Source organism: Hyperolius riggenbachi, chromosome 4 (assembly GCF_040937935.1).
Source record: "Hyperolius riggenbachi isolate aHypRig1 chromosome 4, aHypRig1.pri, whole genome shotgun sequence".
Classification (NCBI taxonomy): domain Eukaryota; kingdom Metazoa; phylum Chordata; class Amphibia; order Anura; family Hyperoliidae; genus Hyperolius; species Hyperolius riggenbachi.
The window spans coordinates 320,767,162-320,792,843 of record NC_090649.1 but is presented as its reverse complement, the minus strand read 5'-3'; the positions used below and the strand labels follow the sequence as shown (position 1 = coordinate 320,792,843).

General features: G+C 45.1%; 1 protein-coding gene across 4 annotated transcripts in view; it reads left to right on the top strand.

The window, feature by feature from the left end:
- The first annotated feature begins 754 nt into the window (after nt 1-754).
- KATNA1 (katanin catalytic subunit A1) overlaps nt 755-25,682 on the top strand; it is a 62,530-nt gene continuing 37,602 nt past the window's right edge. Inside the window, exons 1-3 of one of the 4 annotated variants that reach the window (XM_068279513.1) lie at nt 755-794; nt 1,584-1,690; nt 17,463-17,629. In XM_068279513.1, the coding sequence (XP_068135614.1) occupies nt 793-794; nt 1,584-1,690; nt 17,463-17,629 (276 nt within the window). In that variant the 5' untranslated portion in view covers nt 755-792. Of the gene's footprint in view, nt 795-1,545; nt 1,691-15,573; nt 15,622-17,189; nt 17,286-17,462; nt 17,630-25,682 lie in introns of those variants that run through there. The other 3 variants (XM_068279514.1, XM_068279515.1, XM_068279512.1) reach the window with 3 other exon arrangements.

Here is a 25,682-nt window from a genome sequence, read left to right as displayed (position 1 = left end):
GTCCGCTCCCCCCTCCTGCGCCCAACTCATGCCGCCCATACCTGCGGGAACCTGCCTAACTAACCTATACTGCGGGAACCTACCTAACTAACCTATACTGTGGGAACCTACCTAACACTTTATTGCGGGGCACCTACCTATTTAATCTATACTGCGGGAACCTACCTATTTAACCTAAACTGCGGGAACCTACCTAACTAACCTATACTGCGGGAACCTACCTATCTAAACCTATACTGAGGGTCACCTACCTATCTAAACCACACTGGTGGCAACTATACGGGCTACCCTATACTGGAGGCACCCACGTAGATAACCTATAAAGCAGGCACCTACCTATCTAACCTACACTGGGGGCAACTACCTGTCTAATCTATACTGGGGGCAACTATACAGTCTACCCTATACAGGAGGCACTTAGGTAGCTAACCTGTACTGCGGGCACCTATGCCTAGCTCCATTGGGAGGGGGGGGGGGATTTTTACACCCTCGCCCAGGGTGAAATTTAGCCTAGAAACTGCCCTGATTCGCAACTTCGCGAGCCGACTTTCCAGCCCGTGGCCAAGGGTCCTGGTGTGCATTGTGCATGTCCACTATCCAGGTGGACATATGAATACAAAGTTGCCCAAGCGACTGATTCCCGGTAGAGGATGCATTGTTGAGCCGATCTCCGAACTTTTTCGTCTGAACTCCAGCGCGCATGCCTGCTGTTGACGTGGGCGGCGGTAACGTGACTATGTGACGTCACTAGGGTCCTTTAGCCTGAGATGGTATGGTGATGAGTACGGGGCAATAGAGATGGGAAGTTCGGATCTTTTCAATGATCCGGATGATTCGAATCGGATCATTGAAGAGATCCGGATCTTTGATCCGAATCTCGGATCATTTTACTACCGGAAGCATTCGGGGGTGAAATGAACAGCAGGACAGGTCTGTGGACAGGAGAAGGGGAGGGGGGTGGACACACAGAGAAGGGGAGAAGATGGACAGAGGGCAGGGAGTGGACAGAGAAGGGAGGAGGGACGAGCAGAGAGCAGAAATGTTTGCACGTAATACCCACATGCTGAAGTCATATGCTTTACATATATTTCACCTACATGTGCATCTGTACACTTTGAAAGAAAAGGTCGCACAGTGAAAGAAAGCATTCCCAGAAGATAAGTGCAGCTGTTTAGTGCCGAGTGCAGGAGGATTATATTGCCTTTCAATCACATTGCCTGCAAAGTTACTGAGCTGTGCTGAGCCAAAAGCTTCCAATGTGTTCACTGTGCAGCACTACGGAACAGCCAGCCTATAATGGGCAGCACGTTATAGCCAGTATGTGTGCTCTACACATATCTGGCAGTGGCACCCATGTCCCCTCTCTCTCATCTACCTGTCTCCCTGCAAGGCTGGCTTCCATCCAACAGAGCGATCCCTGCTTCCAGGACCCCGCTGCCCGCTGAGAGGGGGCGTGTCGCTCCTGGCCCCGCCCCTTTTGCGATCCGAATCGTTCATTTTGATGATTCGGATGATCGACTCATAAAAAAGATTCGGATCAAAGATCCGAATCGTTCATGATCCGGACAACACTACGGGGCAATGCTCAGTGTAATTGGAGCTCCTGGCGGTCATATTATTATCTCACGCAGGGCGCAGCTGAAGAGAACAAGGGATAGTGGCAGAGCTGGAGCTTCTTCTGCCGCAACAGGTAAAGGAGGGCATGGGCTGAAGCTTGCATTTAACAGCAACTGTTAACTTGGACACTTGCTGTTGCTGATATGATTGTTTTACCATCTGATGTCTGACTGTCTGTGCAGGGAATGCCACTATACCAAAGACCTTATTATAATGTATTGAACCAGTAGTCGGCTTTTATGACTTATATCTCACACTATCCTCCACTATCTAGCCTAACCATAACCTCCCCCATGCCTATGCCTAACAACTCCCCTACTTACCACTAACCCCACTCTTGATGAATAACACTAATCCCCCTCCTAATGCCTTTTTTAATTATTATTTAGTATTTATATAGCGCCAACATCTTATGCAGCGCTGCACAGAGAATATAGTCTTGTCACTAACTGTCCCTCAGAGGAGCTCGCAATCTAATCCCTACCATAGTCCTATGTCTATGTATGTGTCCTGTAGTGCATGTATCATGCAAGGGCCAATTTAGGGGGAAGCCAATTAACTTATCTGTATGTTTTTGGGATGTGTGAGGAAACCAGAGTGCCCAGAGGAAACCCACGCAGACACGGGGAGAACATACAAACTCCTTGCAGATGTTGACCTGGCTGGGATTTGAACCGGAGACCCAGCGATGCAAGGCAAGAGCGCTAACCACTACGCCACCGTGTTGCCTAACACCAATCTTCTCCCTTCTAGTTCCTAATACTAAACTTACCCACCTAATGCCTAACACTAACCTAACAACTTCCTAGGCTGGTTTGACGCATAGGCTAGTACGTTGGGGCTCCAACACTAGCCCAATCGTTGCAACCAATAACATTATAATCATAGCTTATCATAGTGGTCGGCTGACTGAGCCACAGTCAACCCGGTGTTTGACTATATGATAGCTGAACTTTGGCATCCATTAATGAAGTGTTTTCCACTATGTGATTGCCAAACTTCTGTGCCGAAGTAACTTCACCAGCAGCTGAAGTATGGCTATATAATAGCTGAACACTGATGCCCAACTTACACTTCAAGGAATACTTTCGATTCACATATTTTTTTCAATTGACACAGGAATTGTTTGGGAAGTGCTGCTAAGTACTGGTGTATACATTTTAGTAGCAACTTCTTTGTTTACTGTTAGCAAAATACATTCAAAATTTACTGACGCCAAAACTGACTGCTGACTGAGCCATGAGGAGAGGGGAAATTCCCCTCACACTTGATCAGTTAACTCTATGTGTAGCTCTGTGTGTGACAGAGAGAGACAGGACACAGGAGCTGCAGCTGTTGGGAGCTCTGTTTCTGACTGAAGTGTCTGAAGAGAGCAGAGGAAATGTAACTAATTGTCACAACTTTTTCATATTGTTTTTGCTTTCAGAGTTTGATATGTTTGATATTTGCTATTTGTAGTCTGATATGCAACTCTGGCTGTACATTGAAGCCGACACCCCTTCTGCAATTGATTTGTCCCAATATAGCTAAATCCTACCCTCAATAAATTACAGCTTTTGCCTCTGATATTTAACATGAAAAGTAGGAAAATGTTTACACAGCTACTTAGACATTATTTGCACACTGTCATTTTAGAACACTTGGGTATTGATAGTATTCCTTTAAGTCAGTGCCACCATAGCCACAATCATTGGCTATCATTCATAAAAGCATTTCCGAATGCGGAAATGCTTAAAACAGCTGACTTTACCGAACACTCAGCAAGTTCGGCATTCATAAAGCCTCTTTCTGCATGAAAAACTGACACTACCGAGCAGAGTGATAAATCACCGCCTTGTGCGGTGATTATCGTAACAAATGTAAATTCATAAGGAATACCGCAAGCGGTATGAGGACGGGAAATACCGCTCCCTCTGATGTGGCGATACCAATGTAAAGTGAATGGAGACACAGACCTCTCAGGCAGCTGCAGTAGGGCGGAACACGGAGAAATGTATCAACTCGGCAGCTTCCTGTGTCTTCGCAAGCCTACCGCCAGCCTAGTTTGGGGAATCTCCGCAGTGCTATCGCACCTGAACATTTTTTTTATGAATGCCCACCCAGAAGTCTAAAATACCGGCAGCGGTCTTTTCCCGCATTGATTCTCCTTACCGACAGCACTTTTATGAATGATACCCATTGTGGTCTTAGTTGAACGATTGGGTTGTGCACTAGGGATGAGCGGGCACAGAGTTGCTGGATGCAATAGGCGCTAAGTCTAGAGGACCCAGCAGGAAACCTTGTAGGCTCTTCACTCATACCAGTAACATACAGTACTGTGTGTTACTGAATATTTTTTCCTCTTTTGCATCTTACATTTTCTTTAAAGCAATTTGTGAAAATTCGGAGTGAAAACCCGAATTGTGATTTACAATGTTTAAGAAGCCTAAATGTGTTCATGTGCAGGTGAGGAAGGAATGATGAGCCAGCAGCAGATGCTGGCAGAGCTGCTTGTCTCTTGTGGAAAGTTTTACAGTGATCAGACAGGTTTTCTGGGCATTTAAAGCAATTGTGAAGTGTAATAAATGAGAAAAGATAGGGCTTTTTTGTTGTTGTTTTCTTTTATCCTTTCTTAACCTTTTGGGGACCGTCTGTATTAGATCCTACGCCGCAATTGTGGCTGTTCTAGCCTGATGCAGCGTAGGATATACGCCACGCCTGCTGTTTCCGCTCCTGACGCAATCGTCTGCACCTGAGAGAGGAAATTAAGCTGTCATATGACAGCTGACATCTCCCCTCAGTGATCAGCAGCCATCACGTATGGCTGCTGATCACATGATCACTACGATCGCCTGGCGGATTGAAGTGATCACTATTGACTGCTGCGGTGGTAGGGGGGAAGAAGAGGATCCACTCACCTTCCTGATGTTCCCACGATGATTGGCGCACCCCACCGCTCAGGCCAGCATCCCCCTCCCCGCTCTCTCTGACGTCAGTGCCGGGTCAACTGGCAGTAAGAGCGGAGATGCCGGCCAGAGCGGAGGGGTCCACTGCGGCTCATCGCTGGAGCCTGGAAGGTGAATAATGGCTGCCAGCTACAGGGGGGGCACCTGGCTACAGGGGGGGGGGACACCATGCCCAGCAAGCCCCACTGGGGATCTGGCTGCCTGACCGCCCCCCCCCCCCCCCCCACCATAGCAAAAATGCCTGGTCCTTAAAGAGAGACTAATTCGAGTTAGATAGCATTTGACTGGTGGCTAATGGCTGTAGCTCTCCCTCTCAGCGCATCAATCCGGACTGATCGTCACCTCTCCCCACCCCTCTCAATCTGCCTTCACAGAGAGGGGCAGGGGAGAGGTGGAGATCTGCCGGCAGATTGACGCTCACGGAGGCAGAGCTGCAGCATATAGCTCTGCCTCCATGAGCAGCAAAATCCACGACCAAGAAAGTAGTGGATTTTGCAGGGAGGATTTGGGGGGTAAAAACCCCTCGTTTTCCCGTGGGATATCGGCGGTTTAGCACTATGTAAGGTGCTTTACACTAATCAAATGCTATCTCGCTTCAGAGTCTCTTTAAGTGGAGTTAGGCGGCCGGTCCCCAAAGGGTTAAACACATCCGTCTAACTCCAAACGTTGCCTTTAAATGCAGTTTCAAAATGCTGCGTGTGTAGTTTTATGTATACCAATATCTGTATTTTTATGTATGTATTTGTTTTTCTACTGCACAATGCCACAGTAGATGATGGTGCTGTATAAATCAAGTGGGAAGCCTCTAGACTTCCTGGTTCTTCTTACACCTCCGCTGTTCCAGTGCCGAGTCTTTTCCTATCTATTCGACTTGAGCGAGTCACATAGGTTTTTTCAGTGTGCGCAAGCATGGACAAGTGTGTCCCTTACTGGTCATGTGCTAGTAACGTCCACCCATGTTCTGCACCTGTGCAGTAAGCCACGGACAATGTGGGCTTGTTTGACAGCGGTGCTTCACGCAGGTGCAGTAAGGACGACCTCGGCCTCTGCAGCGAGCGAGGATGCTGGTGGCGGAGAGCGGAATGGTCAGCGTGGGACTGTCGGCTGCAAGGGGCTGGAGGAAGCCCCAGGTGAGTAAAGCAGGTTTTTTTTATTGTAGCTGATGATTCCAGTCTTTGTACAGCAGCAAGATTTCTCCCAGCAAAGAGTGGTGGTTTTAAGTTGTACTATTTAAGCTGTTTTGAAGAAGCACAAAGAAACAAGCAGTGTTGAAGATCGTAGAGTGATTGGCCAAGAAAACAGTGTGGCAGATGAAAGGCAAAAGAACTGGGGTGCAGAAAAGCAGGGCTGTGGAGTCGGGCAATTTTGGGTGCCTGGAGTCGGGAAAAAATGCACCGACTCCTAATGAATTTGTAACTGTAATTAAAATAGAAAATATGATAAAATGTTCCATTTCTTCTCAAATAATAGTCATTAAAAATAATGTGTGTGTATATATATATATATATATATATATATATATATATATATATATATATATATATATATATATATATATATATATATATATAATATATACAGTAATAGCTGTGCTTAGTCCACAAAAATGAAATAAACCAATCAAAATTAGTTACTTGTGCTGCTTCAAAAAAGCAGTCCCTGTATTTTTAAGGTCAGATATAAATATCTGATTGTGACTGTATATATGTGTACACAGGAATCTCTTATATATGTTATGGCCAAAACCAGAAATTGGCCAATTCTAGAATTGGCCGGCCGTTTCTAGAACTGGCCGATTTGACGTCGGCCAAAGTCCAAAATGCTGGAAATTTCTGACATTGGCCGGCCAGTTCTAGAAACGGCCAAAGTCAGTCGGCCAAAGTCAGAAATTCGCAGCATTTTAGACTTTGGCCGACGTCAAACCGGCCAGTTCTATTCCCGTTTTGGCCGTAACATATTATATTAGCATTTTTATTAGTGTCGACATAGCTGTAGGCCGTGTGTGCAAGTGCACGTGGGGACAGACCTAGCCCGTTTTTAAACGGGCTAATGCTGGATACACACGTTGCGTTTTGCAGCGCAATTCGTGGGATCGATTCCATCGATTCGACTATTTCCAACATGTTCGATCGTGATTCGATGGATACAGCTGTCGATTTTGCATACGTAATATGCAAAATCGACGGCTGGATCCATCGAAACACGAACGAACATGTTGGAAATAATTGAATTGATGGAATCGATCTCGCAAATCGCGCAGCAAAACCCAACGTGTGTATCCAGCATAAGGTCACTAGTTATCCATAAACTGCTATCCTCCTCTCAAATTCCTCCCCCACCCCCTTCCATTCTCTGTCCAACCCGTGTCACCTGGAGCCTTGGGTCGTTCGAGGAGAAAGCAGCCGTTGTGAAGAGCTGAGCAGGGACAGCAGATTGCAGGGACAGCAGATTTCAGGGACACCAATCCTCCCCCCCCCTGCCCCCTCCGGCCCGCTTCGCAGCATCAATACCCCTGCTTCTCAAGCCCCGGGTCCTCACAGACTAACGGAGAATGGGGCATAGAGAACTTAGCAGAGGAAAGCTCATCTTTCCTCTGCTAAGTTCTCCGTGCCCCATTCTCCGTTAGTCTGTGAGGACCCGGGGCTTGAGAAGCAGGGGTATTGGTATATGATCAGGAGAGTGCAGACGAACGGGGGACAGCGGAACACCAGCAGCACACAGACAACTGACTGAGCTGCGCACAGCAGCTCATCGGAGAGCAGGGGATATGAAGCAGCCGGCATCGTCAGGGCAGCCCAGGGGTCCTTGTAAGTAAAACTGACAGCCGGAAACAGCGCGGGGAGAGGGGACAGAACAGAGCAGACAGCCAGAGACAGCGCAGGGAGAGGGGACGTAAAGCGGAGAGGTGAGCTTCGGGACTTGGCCGGCCACACTTAGTTAGTACGCGATCTGGCCGGCCAAAGTCCAAAATTCAGCAGCGTTTTGTGTATTGGCCGCAGAGAGCGGCCACTTCGCATTCTGACCGGCCAGAACCCGAAGTGGCCAGACTTCGGGTTCTGGCCGTAACATATATACTAAATAACATCTATGCTGTAAGAATAAAGCCTGATGTGTAGCTGTGTCACTAATAGAGATGGTCAACGAGATGGAAATAATTCTGCATTGATGCTTATTTATGCAAATGTATGCACTCCCTTTGCTGATGAAATCAAATAATTTGATATGTTGTTAAAATTTGGTTTGGTGACTACAAATTAAAGGGTAACTGAGACGGATGAAAAGTAAAGTTTTATACATACCTGGGGCTTCCTCCAGCCCCCTTCAGGCTAATCAGTCCCTCGCTGTCCTCCACCACCCGGATCTTCTGCTATGAGTCCTGGTAATTCAGCCAGTCAGCGCTGTCCGGCCGCATGCCGCTCCCACAGCCAGGAACATTCTGCACCTGCGCAATAGTGCTGCACAGGTGTAGTATGCTCCTGGCGGCGGAGTGTGTGCATGCACACTACGCCCGACTGGCTCAAGTACCTGGACTCATAGCAGAAGATCCACGTGGTGGAGGAGGACAATGAGGGACTGATTATCCTGAAGGCGGCTGGAGGAAGCCCCATGTATGTATAAAACTTTAATTTCATCTGTATCAGGTTTACTTTGTTACACAGTAGTACTATACTCTACATATGCACTCCCCACAGAGCTGCAGGGAATCCACTGAGAATGCTGTGCACATTGAACACAGAGGTGTTGTCTGTTTACAATCTCCTCATTCCCCTGCAGAGTACCTGCACATCATTCTTACATGTACCCACACTTACATTGCCTAGGGCCTGATATATGTTCTTTGTTCCGGTTTGTACCTTTTACAAGTACTCTTACCAAGGACTAGTTTTAGTCTAAAGGGAATAAATATAGTAGTCTACATATCCTTCTCACTTCAGTTGTCTTGTAAAATTCCTAAGCGTTGGCAGTTAAGAGACGAATTTCATGTTACATACTATTAATCAACAAAATTGTAATATGCAAATTAGAGGAGTCTGAGTCGAGGAGTCTGAGTCGGTGGAATCCTAAACTGAGGAGTCGGAGTCGGTGGATTTTTGGACCGACTCCACAGCCCTGCAGAAAAGTAAGACAGTTGCTTTGGACTGGAAGACTGGAGAGTGGTACTATGAATGTCTGCAGCCAATATTGAAAAGAGAGAGACTGGCACTAGATGTGGGTGAAAGGATGCTGGGTTTACTGGATTGCGTACTCCATGCTTCAACGTGCAGCTCAGAGACAGTCAATGCAGTTATCAATAGAGAAGAGAAGGAGGCACTGTTGTTGCAAAAATAGGTACCTTTTAATCCACGGTGCAAAGACACATCAGGGTGTACAGTGGGGGTGAGGGAGGGCCTGAATGCCTGCAGCCAACACTTTAAGTGGACCTGAACTCAGAACTTCCTCTCTCTCTAAAAGATAAACAGCATAATAACCTGTAAAGAAAAACATTTTTGTTACAGCATACAGATGTCCTGCAATAAATCTGCAGTGTCTACTTCCTGCTTTCATAGAAGCAGGTAAAGGTCAACATCCTGTGTTTACATATTTGCTGTGTCTGCCGAGGACTGCTGAATGTGTGTGCTGACGCAGCTGAGATCAAATTACTTAAAGAGTAAGGGTGCATACACACATCAGTCTGAAGATCAAGCAATCATCTGCAGATCTGAAAATCCATCCTGGTGGATCTGATCTGCAGATGAATGTCAGTTAAATCATGCGTGTATGATGATCTGCAGATCTCATAGACTATCATTGCAATTTGCAGGAATGGATTTTTGGCAGGAACAGATCTTTTGCAGATACTGATCTTTTGTGTCTGTACAGCATCTGTGTGTGCAGCATCTTTTAAAGATTTTTTTCTGATGTGGAGTTCAGCTCCATAGAATAGACTGTGTGGAGTATGGCTCTCATACTACATGAAGGGTGGTAAGATTGGTCTGTGATCTTTCATTTTCCAAAGACTATAGTCTGATGTGTGTATGAGCCTTAACTGTCAGGCTGCAAAAGCTAATTTAAACCTCTATTCTCCTGTGTTAAACAGTTTAGAAGGAAGCCAAAAAGGCAATACTGAAGTTAAAAATCTCTCTTACTTTTGATGTGTGCTGAACAGCAAAGCTCTTAAGAGGCCAAGAGGCCGCATACCATACTGCAAAGCATTCTGGGGCTGCTTCTTCCCACCTTGGGTCCTCACCTCTGCTGCTAGTGAGAAGTTACAGGCTCATGTTACAACAGCGTGTAACTCAGTCCAGCTCACAGCACTAAAAAATCTCCCGGCAGAGTATACTGCATGAGTCCGCTATTGTTCCTAGCCACATGGCTAATTAACCTATTTTGGTTCCTGGACGTAGAAACTACGTCCAGGAACCATGCGCGCTACCGCGGCCGATTGCGCGCGTGCACACGTGCTCCCGGCCCGCGGTTCGTTAGCCAAGCAATCAGTGAATCAGGCTATGGTGCCCGATCACTGATTCCTCTCCCCCGCTGAAAAGCGACAGCTTCTCTCGGAAGCTGCGCCTTTTCTGGCTGTTACCTCCCCCATGCGTCGCTCTAAGCGTGTGTTACGCTTAGTGACGTCATGTAAACAAACTCATGGCCGCCATATTGTGGCCAAAAAGTAATACTACAACCAAAAGTAAAAAAAAATTTAAATCAACACACATTTACATTTTAAACCTATTGTTTACATCACACCCTCCCAAAATTACCCAAATGTTTAATATAAAAAAAAACAAAACATTACAATAAAAAACAAAAACAAACATGGAACCTGCCATGAGCTGTCAGGAGCATCATTCTCTGCAAATACTATATAAAAATCCAAACGTGGACAGTGAAATGCATATGTAATGTAAGTACAGCCAATCTTTAGCTACTGATATGTGTTTTTTTTCTCTGAGACCCTTTACCTAACAGCTCCTCTTTAAAGATTATGGAATTAGACAGGCTCTTCTCTCTAAAAACACACAGGGTGCATTTTACTTAGCTTTCCCTCTGTCCTGTGAAAGAGGTCAGGTCCACTTTAAAAATCATCTGTACTCTAAAATTCTTACAATAAAAAGCATACCATTCTATTCATTATGTTCTCCTGGGCCCCTCTTTGCTGTTTCTGCCACTCCCTGCTGAGATCCTGGCTTGTAATTGCCAGTTTTAGGCTGTGTTTACAAACAAAAAACCTAGCTGCTAACCAGCATGTGATAGGCTCAGAGAAGCTCAGTCTGTGACTCGTACAGAGCCTGCAAGGGGCGTGGAGAGGGTGTGCATAACTTCTATCCTATCACAGCAGAGCAGCACATTCCTGCCTGAGCCGGCAAAGGAAAGAAGATTTGATTAGATAACAGATAATACAGCCACTGTGCAACTAGGAAAGGCTGCAGTAAGACAGACAACATTATAACAGGTATAGGAACTTATAGGATAGAAGAAATAAGGCTGAACATTTTGTTAGTCTCTTTAAAGATGATTGAGGTTCTTTGCAATTCTGGGGCTGCATTTCTACAAATGGAGTTGGAAATTTGACTAGAATTAACCAAAGCGAAGCATTTTTCCAGCAGCGGATAGGAAAAACATTTTTTTTTTGTGCCGCTATTCTGATGAACAAGGTCCATTGTTGTCAGTTTGTGTCACAAAATTAGGACACTTCGAATCTACAGGGAAAGCTTTCTCAGCCTTGGATTGTTACATTATGCTGTCCAATTCAGGGCTACTGATAACATTACACAATGTTATACGATGTATGTCTGTTTGGAATTCGAAGCGTGCTTAAAGGGATACTTAAGTCACGCAAGAAAATGCAGTTTTACTTACCTGGGGCTTTTACCGCCCCACTGTAGTCTGCCTGTGTCCACACCGGTACTCTAGGATCCTCCGGTCCCTCGCTGCGGCTCAGTTTCGCTTTTGGCGACTGAGCCTGTCACCGGCCACTGCGCCTGCATGGCCCTGGCTGAGCACGTTCCTGTTCTTGCACCCGTTGCCAGGAGCTTCCTGTGCAGGTGCGGTACCAGAAAATCTCTTGAGTTTCGGCAGGACGCTCCCAGTGCCAGAAGTGTGAATGAGGACACGCACAGCTAGAACCAGGCAGGTTGAGCAGCCTGTGGTCACCAAAAGCGAACCTGAGCCTTGGCAGGGAACCGGACCATCGTAGAGTACCAACGTGGGCGCAGGCTGGTAGAAGCCTTAGGTAAGTAAAACTGCATTTTCTTGCATGACAAGATTCCCTTTAATTAATTGAAGTACCTGAAATGACTTGTGACAATGGGCCTGATGCAGTAAATGCTGGTAAAGTTGCCATGTGCAGGGAGCGCGCAGCAATTTTACCGCCATGTGTGTTACAGTGGTAACGCGCGTGTTGCTATGGTAATGCACGTTACCATAGTAATGTGTGCATCAACTTGGTAACGTGTGACGTGCTTATGTGTTAATGGCCAGTGGTTCCCCTGTGCTAGTAATGGTAACATTTCTATGCGCTCCCTGCACTTGGCAACTTGATGGAAATTTACTGCAGAAGGCCCATAATGATGTTAAGCTGTATGCTCCTTTTTGATTGGCCTGATGAAGTGGGATTGAGCCCGTGAAACGCGTTGCCTATTTTTACTGTGGAGTATAAATAAATTGTTGTTTGACTGTTGATGCCACAGTCCTTCCTTTGTTTGCTTTGTCTGCATGGATGGGATAGGCCCACCACTGCCCCATCGGTTTTAAGCTCGTTTAAGTGACTTTTATTCTATTGGCGCCTCTGGAAAGCTTCTACATACTTATGTACAGTGCTAATCTTACAGCTGGTATGTGTTAACCCTTTTTTTTTTTTTTTTTTCTTTTTTTTTTTTTCTTTTTTTTAAGTTGCCCATACATCTAGTGATAATAGGCAGATTCCACCAAGAGACATATTTCTCTGTGATCCAGTAAAGCAGGAAGCTGGCAGATATATTTCTTCGTTTTGTATAACAAAATAGCCAATGTTTTGGAACCGCGTAGGGCCGCATTTTGACGCCAGCCTGATGCACATCACGTCAGTGTCCAGAGGAGTCTTCTCCTTTTTTATAGGATCCTTTACATTGCAGCAGACAGGCTGTTGCCTATGAGCATACTCTGCCTTGACAAAGGGGCCCTACATCGTTCCAAAATGTTGGCTATTTTTTATACAAAACAAATTAAAGATGTATATTTGATGTTCCAGCTTCCTGCCTTACTTGATGACATATAGTCTAAGCTGCTGCACTCCCTGGTTCCGTTGTGGTCTAATCTATTAGTGTGTACAAGACAACACAAAACCTACAGATGAATATTTTCTCTGATCTAATCTGATCAGAGAGAGATCTGTTGGCTGCCCATACACCACATGCTGAGTCCGATGGATTCAGCATGGAATATCTCAGGAATCTGCCTCATGCGCCACCTCTGTCACTGCCCCTTTAGTGTAAATGTACCCCGGTTTGTGCATTTATACTTTACCTGTCTGCTGTCGCCCACCACAGTGCCCATCCGTGTTCGGTTTCCTTCATTTGTGTCTCACGCTGTCACACCAGGCTTCCAGAACCAGCGTGCTCACTCATGAGTGGCGCGGCCGCAGCTCTCTAGGTGGGAGCTCATGATCCTTTACTGCGCTGGCAGGGGGCATGGCTTCAACACTGGAGCACAGGTCAGGGTATTTAAACCCTGCCCAATCAAGTGTCCAGTGCTGTTGCATCAGTCGCCTGTCTGCCAGCGATCATTCGGAAAATTGGATGGTTAGTGTCCACCTTAAAGATAATCTGTATTGTTAAAATTGCACAAAAGTAAACATACCAGTGTGTTAGGGGACATCTCCTATTCCCCTCTGTCACAATTTCGCCGCTCCCTGCCGCATTAAAAGTAGTCAAAAACAGTTTTAAAAAGTTTGTTTATGAACAAAATGGCCACCAAAACAGGAAGTAGATTGATGTACAGTATGCCCACACATAGAAAATACATCCATACGCAAGCAGGCTGTATACAGCTTTCCTTTTGAATCTCAAAAGATCATTTGTGTGTTTACCTTCTGTCCCCTTCTTCTCTCATGCACTGAAGTAACAGGCTTCCTGCAGACAGCTCTGCCTGTGCCTGTTTTTGTAATTCCTCAGTATGTGTCAGCCAGCTACTTTCACAGCCTAACAGAGGAGGATTTTTATCCAGCTCTCTTCTATCACTGATAAGATAGCAGAGAAGCTGCTGGCTTATGTAAATAAAACACACACTGGAGTGTGCATAGAGGAACAGACCAGCACGGAAGAGTTGGCAGCCTTCCAGACACAGGCCGACAAGTCTGACAGGGGAAAGATACATTGATTTATTACAGAGACCGTGATAGTACAAAGTGCTGCAGTGAGCCAGAACAGATTAGAATAGGTTTAGGAACTTGGATGGTAGAAAAAACGTTGTAATTTTTGTTACAGAGTCACTTTAAGGGCCCGTTCTCACCTGAGCGGGAATCACGCGATTCCCGCTCATGGCAAACCGCTACACAATGTAGCAAGTGGCAGTGTTCTCACTAGCGATAACCGCAACCGCGCTGCATGCAGCGGTTTGCCGGTGACGAGCGTTCCGTGATTAGCACGCTAATCGCGATCTCTCCAAAAGCGCTGCAGTGTCCAGTGATTTTTTTTTTTTTTTTTTTTTTTTTATTTTTTTTTTTATCCCATGTTAATCGCGGGAAAACCACTCCCGCAAGTGTGAACGGGCCCTAACCATGTAAATTTGCTGGTGGATGGAAGCAGTGGTTGAAAAATTGTAGATGCCATCTGTACAGGCAGTCCCTGCTTACAAACAAATTCAGTTCCCAAAAGTGGAGTCCTAGTGAAACACGGCTGAGCCTGTGTTCACAGTGGGGCATTGCGATGTAACGGAGGCACGCAGTATTGCATTTGTAAGTGTATGCTATGGTCAGAATGCATTAGGTGTGATGGGATGCGATGAACTCCAGTATCCCAAGCTGAGCATGCAGTGCAGTACTGCATAACGCATGCATTAAAGGTGACAGCGAAGCATACTTTCACTAACCGTATGCAACCCACATGCGCATAACGTTGTACACTCCCGGGGACGAGCCGTGCATGCGCAGAAGCTCGCAAATGCCCGGATTACCAGGAGTCATAGCGGCAGAAAGGAGGGGCTGAAGAGGACAAAGTGGGAGACCACGGACCTGATGGGGCTGGAGGAAACTTCAGGTAAGTATAAATAAGCCAACAGGGTACCATCTTAGGCTCCCTTTTTAAATGTTTTTTTTTTTTTTTTTTTTTTACTGAAAACCTCAAAAGATAAAACAGATTACACCTCCATATAAATAACACTAATATGGATTGTCGCTTGTTTTCGATGTACTTTTAATTTGTTTTCAACTACTTACAACAGATTATATAATACTGTAACATGTAACAACAAAAATATGTAATAACAACAAACAGTACATTTTGTACATGAAGACAACTCTTTGTATGTATGAGATGTAACTCAAGTCATTTGTTAGTAGGGGGCTGTCTGTACACTTTCATTTGAGAAGAGTGAGAATTTAGTTGAAGGGATCTTGGCCACAGGAACCAGTTCTCTAAACACTGCATTGTTTCTCTGAGAGCGGATAAAAATGTAGGTTCCCAAAAACCAAATCTGCAAATATGGCTTCTTTGTTTACCTTTACACATTTTTGTAATGCATGTTATTTTTCCCTTGATGTTTGTGTGACTAATTCCTGCAGGCAGTTGTTTAGTCCCAATAACCCCAAACCGGTTTTTATGAACAAAGGCATACTCTGTGAAGCATGCTGTAATTGTTATTGTTGACATTAGCATTAGCTTCTGTGTTTGTGAAGGAAAAGTAAGCTGCTATAGAGGTGGGTCAGCTTCTTTCTCATCATATCCTGTATAGATGCCTCCCTTATCCTGTTAGTACATGCTTTATGGGCGGGATGCGTAAGTTACTGATAATAGTGGCATGATCCACACAGTCACTTTATTTTGCATGAGATGCTTATACTTTCACATCTAGACATTATTTCCTGTCTTCTGGATAACTGCGGGTATTTTAATTTTAAGCCTAAATAATTTTTGTTGCATGCTTTTCTTGGCTATAAAATAGTGATCATTGAAAGTAATTTCTGCTGTGTAAGCACACTTTTGTAGCACTAGTTTTGCGGAGAGTTTTATGGTAAAATGACAGTGAATCTGCATGATGGAAAATAATAGTATAGGATGGCTTTAGCAGGTATCTGTCACAAATAACTTGTAGTCAGTTTAAAAGGAGTGGAAAAGCAGGTTCATCCAATATACAACAAATGCTTGGTGACAAATTATGACTCTCTGCAAGCTCTATCAAGAAAACAATTTGCTAACACAGTCACTCCTTTCAAAGAAAGAGATTTGCCAGCATCTTGATTTGTGTATTTTGTTTTTTTTCTGATTAAATTTGGAACTCGTTTGTGCAAGGCTTGTGATGAAAAAAGGTAGTCTCAAACATTTTCTGAGGGGAAAATGCATTTGACATTGGCTTGCAGTTTTGATTGTAGATATACCGTAATGTGTAAGTGCACTTTAGTATGAACATTTGTTTAGCACGTCTCATCACAGTACAAGCCCTGTCTGTAAATGGTAAACTTGCTGAAAATCATGGCATCAGTATGTATCTTGTTGCAGGAAGCCCGGACATAAAGAATCTTTGGACTTTCCATTGGGGCTTCCTATTGGTCCACTGGTCTGACCAGTGAAAAAAACTCCTCAGGAAGAATTCTCATTGGTTCTGATCAATGGCTGCTGTTTGAGACAGATTTCAAGCTGCTTATTTCAGGGTTTCATTTTTGGTATTGTGGCAGAGTGCAGTTTGTGGTTGAGGCAGTGCTTCTGACAAAATTTCAAAGGATTACAACAAATTTGAACTGACTTTTGGTCCATTGTAATCAGGGTGGCTACCCCCACTTCCCAGAGTGCGAGGTGGTGACTGATGATGGCGGCTGTGTAAAAAGGGGAAGGGCTTCTGACCACCTGTTCTGTAGCCTCCCATATCATCAACAATGTGGGATGGTATTATTCAGGCCCTACAGTTGCCAGCTCAGCTTTTGTGACAGTACCAAAGTGCATGAGGGACAAAGCGTGAAAGGTCGGAGGGATAGCTTCCAGATCTAAACAAAACATGATTGAGCGCGGCTTTTGCACTAATGACTGTAAACGATGGTACCAACATTTGAAAAGCACTGACCATTCATTTGAATGGACAGCGCTTGAGTGACAAGCGACTCGGCCATTATTAAATGCTGGCTCAACGCCCATGTGAGCCGGCCCTAAAAAGTGCCCGAAAATATGTTTAACAAAACAAGGAGGTACTTTGTGATGACTGGAATTTATGTATAAGAGGAATAATAACTCTGGCATTGCACACGGAGCATTTTGCAGGTAATTCTGCACAAGTGCTTGTAGTTCTACATGGGATGGCACGGTAATATTGAAGCAGAATTCTCTGAAATAACGCTTCTATTGTCCACTAATTCTGATTAGAACTTTATCCAGATTGGACACTTCTGACACAAGTAAACACTTAGTGGGGTAACTTGTAGCCTCAAACAGTTTATACAATACTGTTACCTTTAACAACCAGATCTGCGATCATATGGAGGGGACATTGGCAGCCTGGAGGACAGCGGAACTTCAGAACTGGAGCAGATAAACTTCTAGAGACTGGAAGAAGCCCCAGGTAAGTAAAGCTTGAATTCTTTATTTTATTTCATGTATCCTTTAGGGTGCAAATCTTCCAGTTGTCTGAGTTTTTCATACTGACCTTGTGAAGCTATTCCAATAACCTACGTTTTGGAGTTAAGTTGAATATAGATTTACATAAAATGTAGTTATTCATGTTTTTATGTCTTTTCAGCAATCAGAATGAGTCTCCTTATGATTAGTGAGAATGTGAAACTGGCCCGTGAATTTGCGCTACTGAGCAACTATGATTCTGCCATGGTTTACTATCAAGGCGTGCTGGACCAGATGAGCAAATATTTGTATATCAAAGATACGTTCCTGCAGCAGAAGTGGCAACAGGTAAGACCTTTCTACTGAATCATAAAGTAAGCATTCACTATATATACACATGTTTGTTTTAGAAGTTGTTGTTTTTTTTATGTTTTTCTTTATACATTGATGAAACAAATGAGCCTTGTGAGGGCCAATAAAAGTATCTGCTGGTGTGTTGTTGTTTTTTTTTAATTTCTCCATTCATCCATCCACCATTGGAGTGTATTGTGTATGTCTATAATGCTTTCATGCATAGCTAAGTATAATATCTTCAAGCTGTTACAATGTATTTAAATATGCACTGTAGTGCTTCAGCCTTCCTCACTAGACTCTGCCGTGTCCGTTCCGTTCATGATACATTAGTTAGGCTGGAATTTGGTAGAAAGGACAGCAGGAGACTAATGCTGTTGCACACCATGCAATTTCTTGTCATAACGAAGGGTTAAATAGATAATTTCCAACTGGTCCGATCTGCTTTCTGATCGTTCTTATGAATGCTTTTCCCATCACTTCTGTACAAAAGTGATTTGAAAATGATTGATACGACTCGTCCATCAACTAAACAGAAATTGGGCAAGCACCATCACTCTATACTGGTGGATGTAAATAAGCCCTTTACGAGAAGATCCAGGCTGTTTAAAAAAAAAAATGTACTTACCTTGTGCTTCTCCAGCCCCTGGCAGCCGTCCTGAGCCCTTGCTGCAGCTCCGCTCCCAGTGGGTGCCCAGGGTCCACTCTGTTGCAGATGCAGACCGGTAGGTAGTGTGCATGCACAAGCGCACAGCCGCGTGCACGTAGCCTGAGCGCTCTGCGCAGGTGCAGAGCTACTGCGTCTGCGCAGAACACTCTAGACCACGTGATCGCAATCACGAGCGGCCCTCGTGCAGGCTCAGAAGATGCTGACCTGGCAAGGTTGACATTTGTAATGGAGGGGGCCCAGGCCACCGTCTGGAAGCGCAGCTGCGGCGAGCTCTCAGGAAGCACCAGGTAAGTAGATTTTCTCTTTTTATTCTGCTCGGCCTTTCCCTTTTTAAGAATGAAATAAATGGGTTGTGCAGAAAGGATCCAAATACCCACATCAGAACAAAAAAAAAGAAACAGATGATCCTATAGTGACCGCACCAAATCACAGATGAGATGATAACATTTTTATTGAAACAAAACAGGGAAAGGGGAGAGGTAAAAGCAATTTAAACATCAAAATAACTGGGGAAATCAGAATAACATATAGTTAGCAATAGTTTAAAAATGAACAGGCTCGGCCCTGAAGAATGAGTCCATGAACACAGCCAACTCCAGTCTCTGAGTATAAAGTGCAATGTGCAGGCTCAACAGTGATAACTGATGAGGGGGAACAGAGAACACACAGTCCCCAAGAGTGAAAAACTGAGTGCCAGAGAAGACCAAACCAAAAAAAAAAAAATAGAAAACCGGTTGTGTAGTAATGTGCAGCGGTAGGGTCCGAGTGTAAGTGCAGGAAACAGGAAGTGCCATTCTAGGTAGAACTGATAAAAGACAAAGCGTAAATGCAAGAGTCGGAGGAGTACCGTGCAGCTTGGCAATAGCTTACTGGGAGGTAAATTGAAAGGAGTGTGAGCTCCCAGCCCCAAGTGTGCCTTTGCAATTTGCCATCTAACGGCTTCTTCTGGTCGTCAACTTGTCAATCTGATGGGAAATTGCATGGTGTGTACCAGGAATAGCAAAGAGGACTGTGGAAGGAAGCTGCATACTGAACAGAACGAGGCGCCATAGGAGATATATATAATTATTCACAGTATTGCTCCCATTGTAGGTGAATAGAGGAGGCACTACTGGAGAAATGTGAGAAAGAGGGCTGCTATAAGGGGACACTACTGTAAATTTGGATTTTCTTGATTGGTTGTGATAGGAAGCAAAGATTGGTTCGTTGATGGTGTAGTGAATGATTTTTCTTTCGATCATAATTTCTGATCGCTCGAACGATTTTTTTGCTAGAAATTAGACCATTAGTGACCACCTTTAGCTACCTCTTATAACCTCACACTCTTTAAGGACCATGTTCCATAATAGATAAAATAACCAACTAAGCCCCTTTATTCTCCTCTTCCACATTTTTACTTTATTTTTTTTTATTATTATTATTATTATTATTATTATTATTATTATGTATATTACAAGTCGGGAAAAATAAAACAGAAAATGTTATATTCAAAATTAAAAATATCACCGTATGTTCTATCAGCAATGCGTTTGGATCCAAGGCTAATGATCTAATTCCAATCTATGTACATTTGCATGATTTTAACATACAACTTGCAGCAACACTTAGGTGTCTGTAGTAGTAGTTAGGTTTTAGCTAAAGTGTCAAAACTCCTTTGGTCAATAAGGTAAGAGACGTGAACTAGTTAAACCAGTAACTGCTGCAAAGCCATGTTATGTGATGCACAAAAATAAAGGAATGCCTTTAAATTGCTGGATGTACATTACAATTGCTGGACATGAAGGAATACTACTAGCACCCTAAGAATATTTTTCTGTCCTTCAAAGCCGCTTCATTGGAGTGTATTGAGGATATAGGTAAGCGTATCATTCTCTTTTGCTGTGTATTTGCATGCTCAACCACATTTCATAAATACTACTTCTGCATTTAAGCATGAGCCATGATTTTCTTTCGTTTGACATTTGTTTGCTGGTCATACACTCCTTTTTTGTATTTTTATTTAGGGTTAAACATAAAATCATGGGACGCGGACATCTGCATGCGAAAGGTTGATGAACATAGAACATTAGTCTACTGTGCAATAAAGTAGTTAAAAATAATTTGACTAGAGTTCCTTAAAGATTTTAGGCTGGTTTCACAGTGGGACGTTACAGGCGCACGTTAGAGCAGCCTGTAACGCAGCCCACCGCACAGTAATCAAAAATCAATGGGGCTGTTCACAGTGCCCACGTTGCGTTACAAGACAACGTCCTGCATGCAGTACTTTAGACGCGGCTGAGCCGCGTTAGACTGCTTGCACATGCTCAGTAATCTTGTGGAGGAGCGGAGAGCGGCCGGGCACATGGCTAATTAATATGCACTGCACGTTGTGACGTGCAGTGTTTACTTCCTGGAGCGGCCGCTCTGTGCGGCGATTGGCCGGCGGGAGCACGTGATGCCGCATGCGCACAAGAGTGCGCATCACGGCATCACTGACGCCAGAGTGAGCTGCACAACGCTGCTCACTCTGACGTCCAGATCCAGCACCACCAGGCGTTCCGTTAGGGGGACGTTATGCGACCTTAACGCCCCCTCTAACGCAACGTCCTGGTGTGAAATTAGCCTAAAAGTCTTGGATTGAGTGGACAATAGTTTCTGTGCAGAGCACTGTAGCTACTGCTTAGTCTTATGAAATGTGGAACTGCAGTGCTTTCCACAAAGAGTTAATCTCCCAGCTTTAAAAATAGTTGTTCACCAGCTGGGAACACCAATTCAGTTTCCATTCCCATGCTTGCTGGACTGACTTCTGGGAAACATTTAGGTGAAATAGCATAGTCCCCTGATGACCATTACAAACTATGAAAAATCTTAGGGAAATAAATTAGGTCTACAAAACATCTGAAAGCTTTAATTGCTGGCTGTGTCCCGGCTGAGTAGGTTATTCACTTCTCCCTGCAGTGTAACCTAAAATAAGATGTAAGCAGAAATCTATCAAACAGGAGCACAGATGGTGGTAGAACTGTAGTAAAACAGAAGTAACAGAGGCGCCAACAAGGATAAAATAATTAAAATCCGCTTAAAAGGAGGGAAGCAGGTGGACTCACCTCCTTCAAGTAGAAAATTACCAGCCAATAAACAGTTATAAAATAACAGTAATATTTATTGGAAACTCTTCAGGTTTTTCCACGCATTTCACGGGTCAATATCCCGCTTCATCAGGCAATCAAATTTGAAGAAACACAGCAATTGGTCAATCTCTGGGCCAAGCGCCTCTGTAGAACTGCGGTAGAACTGTGATTGAGAAAGTGCTAGTAGTAGAAGATCAGCACAAGGGCGATACATATTTAACATTTTTTTAAAGGGAATAAACATGGCAGCCCACATACAGTATCCTGCTTATTACAGGTTCCCTTTGAAAGGGACTCTGAGCACCGCTCATGGGCATGCCTTTAAGCCGACTACTTCCAAAAAAGTCGTGCTATGACCCCTCTGGAGGAGCCTCTTGCAATTGCCGTACATGTCACTTCCTGCTTCATTCAGTGATGCACCTCTCTAACAGAGAAGACAGGGGTGACCCGAAAGTTATAACATAGCCAAGATGGCAGCTGCGATTTTTAAATTGAAATCGAATGAAAACTATTTGGTGTAGAACGGCATCAAATGAAAGAGAAGACCACGAGCTACAGAAAGGTATGCATCTTTAAGTACTTTGCAGTACTGGTCGGAGTCTTAAAGGCATGCCCATGAGAGGTGCTCAGAGTCCCTTTAAAGTCTAACCTATTTCGGACCACGCCGCTCTGGGCCCTTAAGGACCAGAGCCTTGTTTCAATGTAGCCAATCTGTACACTTGGGCAGTTATGTTAACTCCTAGCAGGGTCAGTGTGCTTTTATCTTGTACAGTAATTTGTATAGCTGGTATGTTCATTGAGATTACATAACTATACACTGGCCATTCTATGAGTCACACAACATATCAGCTCTTATTTCCGAGCTATTTCTTCTTCACAGGCTCAGTTACTGTGTTACTAATCATCACACCTGTATTCGTATACTAATAAACTCACAACAGGTTTATCAAGTCAAAGGAAATGACTTCCTCTCTTCAGTACATTCATAGTGCTGTAAAGTCTTACTGTTCTGTTGATCTGAGAATATTATTTACATTGCAAAGGTTGTAAACATTTCCCTGCACACAGGACTGCATAGTCATGTCAGTAAAAGCCTCAGAGGAGTTTGGAGGAAACTCACACTAAGGCTGCATTTCCACTTGTGCAGTGGGAATTGTTGCGGGAAAAATTTGCATGGATGACGATGTATGCGAATTTAACCATGGCAGTGCTGGTGTGATTTTTTTTTTTTCCATCGTTTCTATGCGAATTTGCATGAAAATTCGCATACCCAAACCGCATGCGAATTTCCTATTAAATACATTGTATGCTATTCGCGTATGCGAATTCTGACGGCTCTGCCGTGCAAAATTTTTCTGCACAGAAAAAACGCAAAGGAATCCTGACAAGTGGAAACAGTCCCATTCACTTGTATTGCTATGCGAATTCGCGATAGTGGAAATGGGCCCTAACAGGCGAAGAACACACAAACGCCATGCAAATATGACATAATTATCTTGTAGTTGAGGCAGTTTGATCAGACATTCCTGAATGTTTGCATCGTGCAATATATACAGAATTAGTAATGCTCCGCACAAAGCTTGCCTCAAATGCCTTCAAGCACTCTGTGCTTTTGTCTTCAATATACAGCATATGTAGTGACTATTTCCATAGGAGTACAGAAGCAGGGGATGTGTGTAACAGAAGCCACAGTTATTACAGCTGTACTGATCTTAGCCATGACTAGTGTGACAGATGTATTGTACACACGCTATTACCAGGTTTATTACACTGCTACTTCCTCTATTTAGTGCTCCATGCTTCTTTACAGAACAAAAGACCAGCACCTGTAATGGCTGCTGACATAAAGTATTTATTAACTATGGTACTTAGAATACTTTTCTGAAATCTAGGCTGGCCAGATCTGTTAAAATGCATTAATTCAATAGCAAACTTGCTTTCACAAAAACAATGCATGTATACAAATTCAAAGTGTTTCAGAGAAATGATCCATTTTTTGTGATCGGTTTGATAATGGAATCACATTCAACTAAATCAGGAAAGCCAGAAAATATTGAATCTGGAATTAATTAATTTTTTAAAATTTTTGGGCTATGAAGTCCTCTAAAATGATTGCTTTAACCACCCTGGCGGTATTGACGAGCTCAGCTCGTCCAGGGAAAAACTTGCTGAAAGCGGTATTGACGAGCTGAGCTCGTCAATACCGCCAGGGAGATTTCTTGTTTCTCTGCCCCGCCGGCTGCACTTTTCCCTCATCAGAGGGATTCCCCAGGATGGCTGGATGCCTGTCAGCACGCTGTGGGTAGCGATCTGTGCTACCCACAGCATACAGAACTAGCATCCAGCCACCCTGGGAATCCCTGTGCAGCCGGCGGGGCAGAGAATGTGTGGGGCTGTGCAGGGATTCCCCTTCTGTGCCGGCAGGTGGCTGGTTCGGGGATCCTCTCTGTGCGGGGGGCCGGGGATCTGTGCGTGCGGGTGACTGTGCGTGCGGGTGACCCTTTTGTGTGTGAGGGGGGGCGGGTCTCCCCTTCTATGGGGCTGGTCTTGGCCGGTCGGGGACACCCCCTTTTGTGCGGGGGAGGGGAGAGGGTGTCCCCTTCTATGCGAGCTGTGGGTGGCCTCTCCCTCCTCTTCCCCCATCCCTCCCTCTCTGTCTCCCGTGTCCCCCCCCCCCCCCCCCCCCCCCCATCCCGTGTCTCCCCCCCTGTCAGAAGCCCTGCTTTACTCACCTGAGGGCTTTCTCCTGCGCCGGCCGCGATGGACACCCTCCTCCTCCATCGCCAAAGTCCCGGTCTGTGTAATTACAGTACGCGGCTTGGTGACGTCACCAAGCCGCGTACTGTAATTACAGAGAACACGAGACTTCGCGATGGAGGAGGAGGCGCGCCGCTTCCGCCGCAGGAGAAAGCCCTCAGGTGAGTAGATCAGGGCTTCTGACGGGGGGGCACGGGGGATCGGGAGGGAGGGATGGGGGGAAGAGGGAGAGGCCACCCACAGCCCGCATAGATGGGGACACCCTTCCTCCCCCCCCCCTCCCCCCCCCCCCCCCCAAACCACAGAAGGGGGTGTCCCCGACCGACCACGGCTAGCCCCCATAGAAGGGCATACCCGCCCCCCCCCCCCCCCCGCACACACAGAAGGGCCACCCGCACGCACCGTTTGGGGATTCCCCCTCCCACAGAGGGGATCCCCGCCGGCCACTACCAGCCAGCACAGAAGGGGAGCCCCCCCACAGAAGGGACACCCGGCCACAGCATCGGGGGCAATGGGGGGGGGGGGGGGCAGAGGCGCCCGCAAATCTGGCTCCCTATACATATGACTCTCTAGACTTGGCTGCACATCTGTCTCCTATACACCTGGCAAACATCTTGCTCCCTATATACCTGGCAAAACATCTGGCTAACTATTCCTGGCTAATACATCTGACTAAGGGCTCTTTCACACGAGCAGTTGATAGGCAGTGAACAGCCTGTCGAACTCTCACAACTGCTTGTTGCTGCCTGGTAACTGCTCACTGCTGCCTGGTAACTGCTCACTGCTGCTTAGTAACTGCTTGGAGAGCACATAGTACAACTGCCCGTGTGAAAGGGCGCTAACTATACCTGGCTGCACATCTGGCTAACTACACCTGGCTGCACATCTGGCTAACTACACCTGGCTGCACATCTGGCTAACTATACCTGGCTGCACATCTGGCTAATACATCTGGGTCTTATACTCACCATTGGCATGCTGATCCCTCGTCGCGTACCTCTGATAGCTTCCCCAGTGCCTTCTTTCATGTCCCTTGGCGGATTTTGCTTCTCCCTTGGCGATCACATGTCCCCCGTCGATCAGCGTTAATGGCGGCAGTGTCACACAGCATCATCAAAATCTCACAGCAAACACTTTTTTTTTTTAATTGAATTCAATACAATAACCTGTATTGAATTCAATATAAAAAAAAAAAGGTTGAAAATTATTGGAAATTAATTGAACCACTTTTTGCACGGAAATCCTGGGGAAATAGAACGCCAGGGTGGCTACAAGACAACTGAAGCAAGAGGGATATGGAGGCTGCCTTATTCCCTTTTAAGCAATACCTGGCTATCCTGCTGAGCCTTCTACTTCTAATGCTTGTAGCCATAGTCCCTGAACAAGTATATGCAGGCCATGTGTTTCTGAACTTGTTATTTAGACACTACTGCAGCCAAATAGATCAGCAGGGCTGCCAGGCAACCGGTGGTTTAAAAGGAAATAAATATGGCAGCCTCCATATTCATCTCACTTC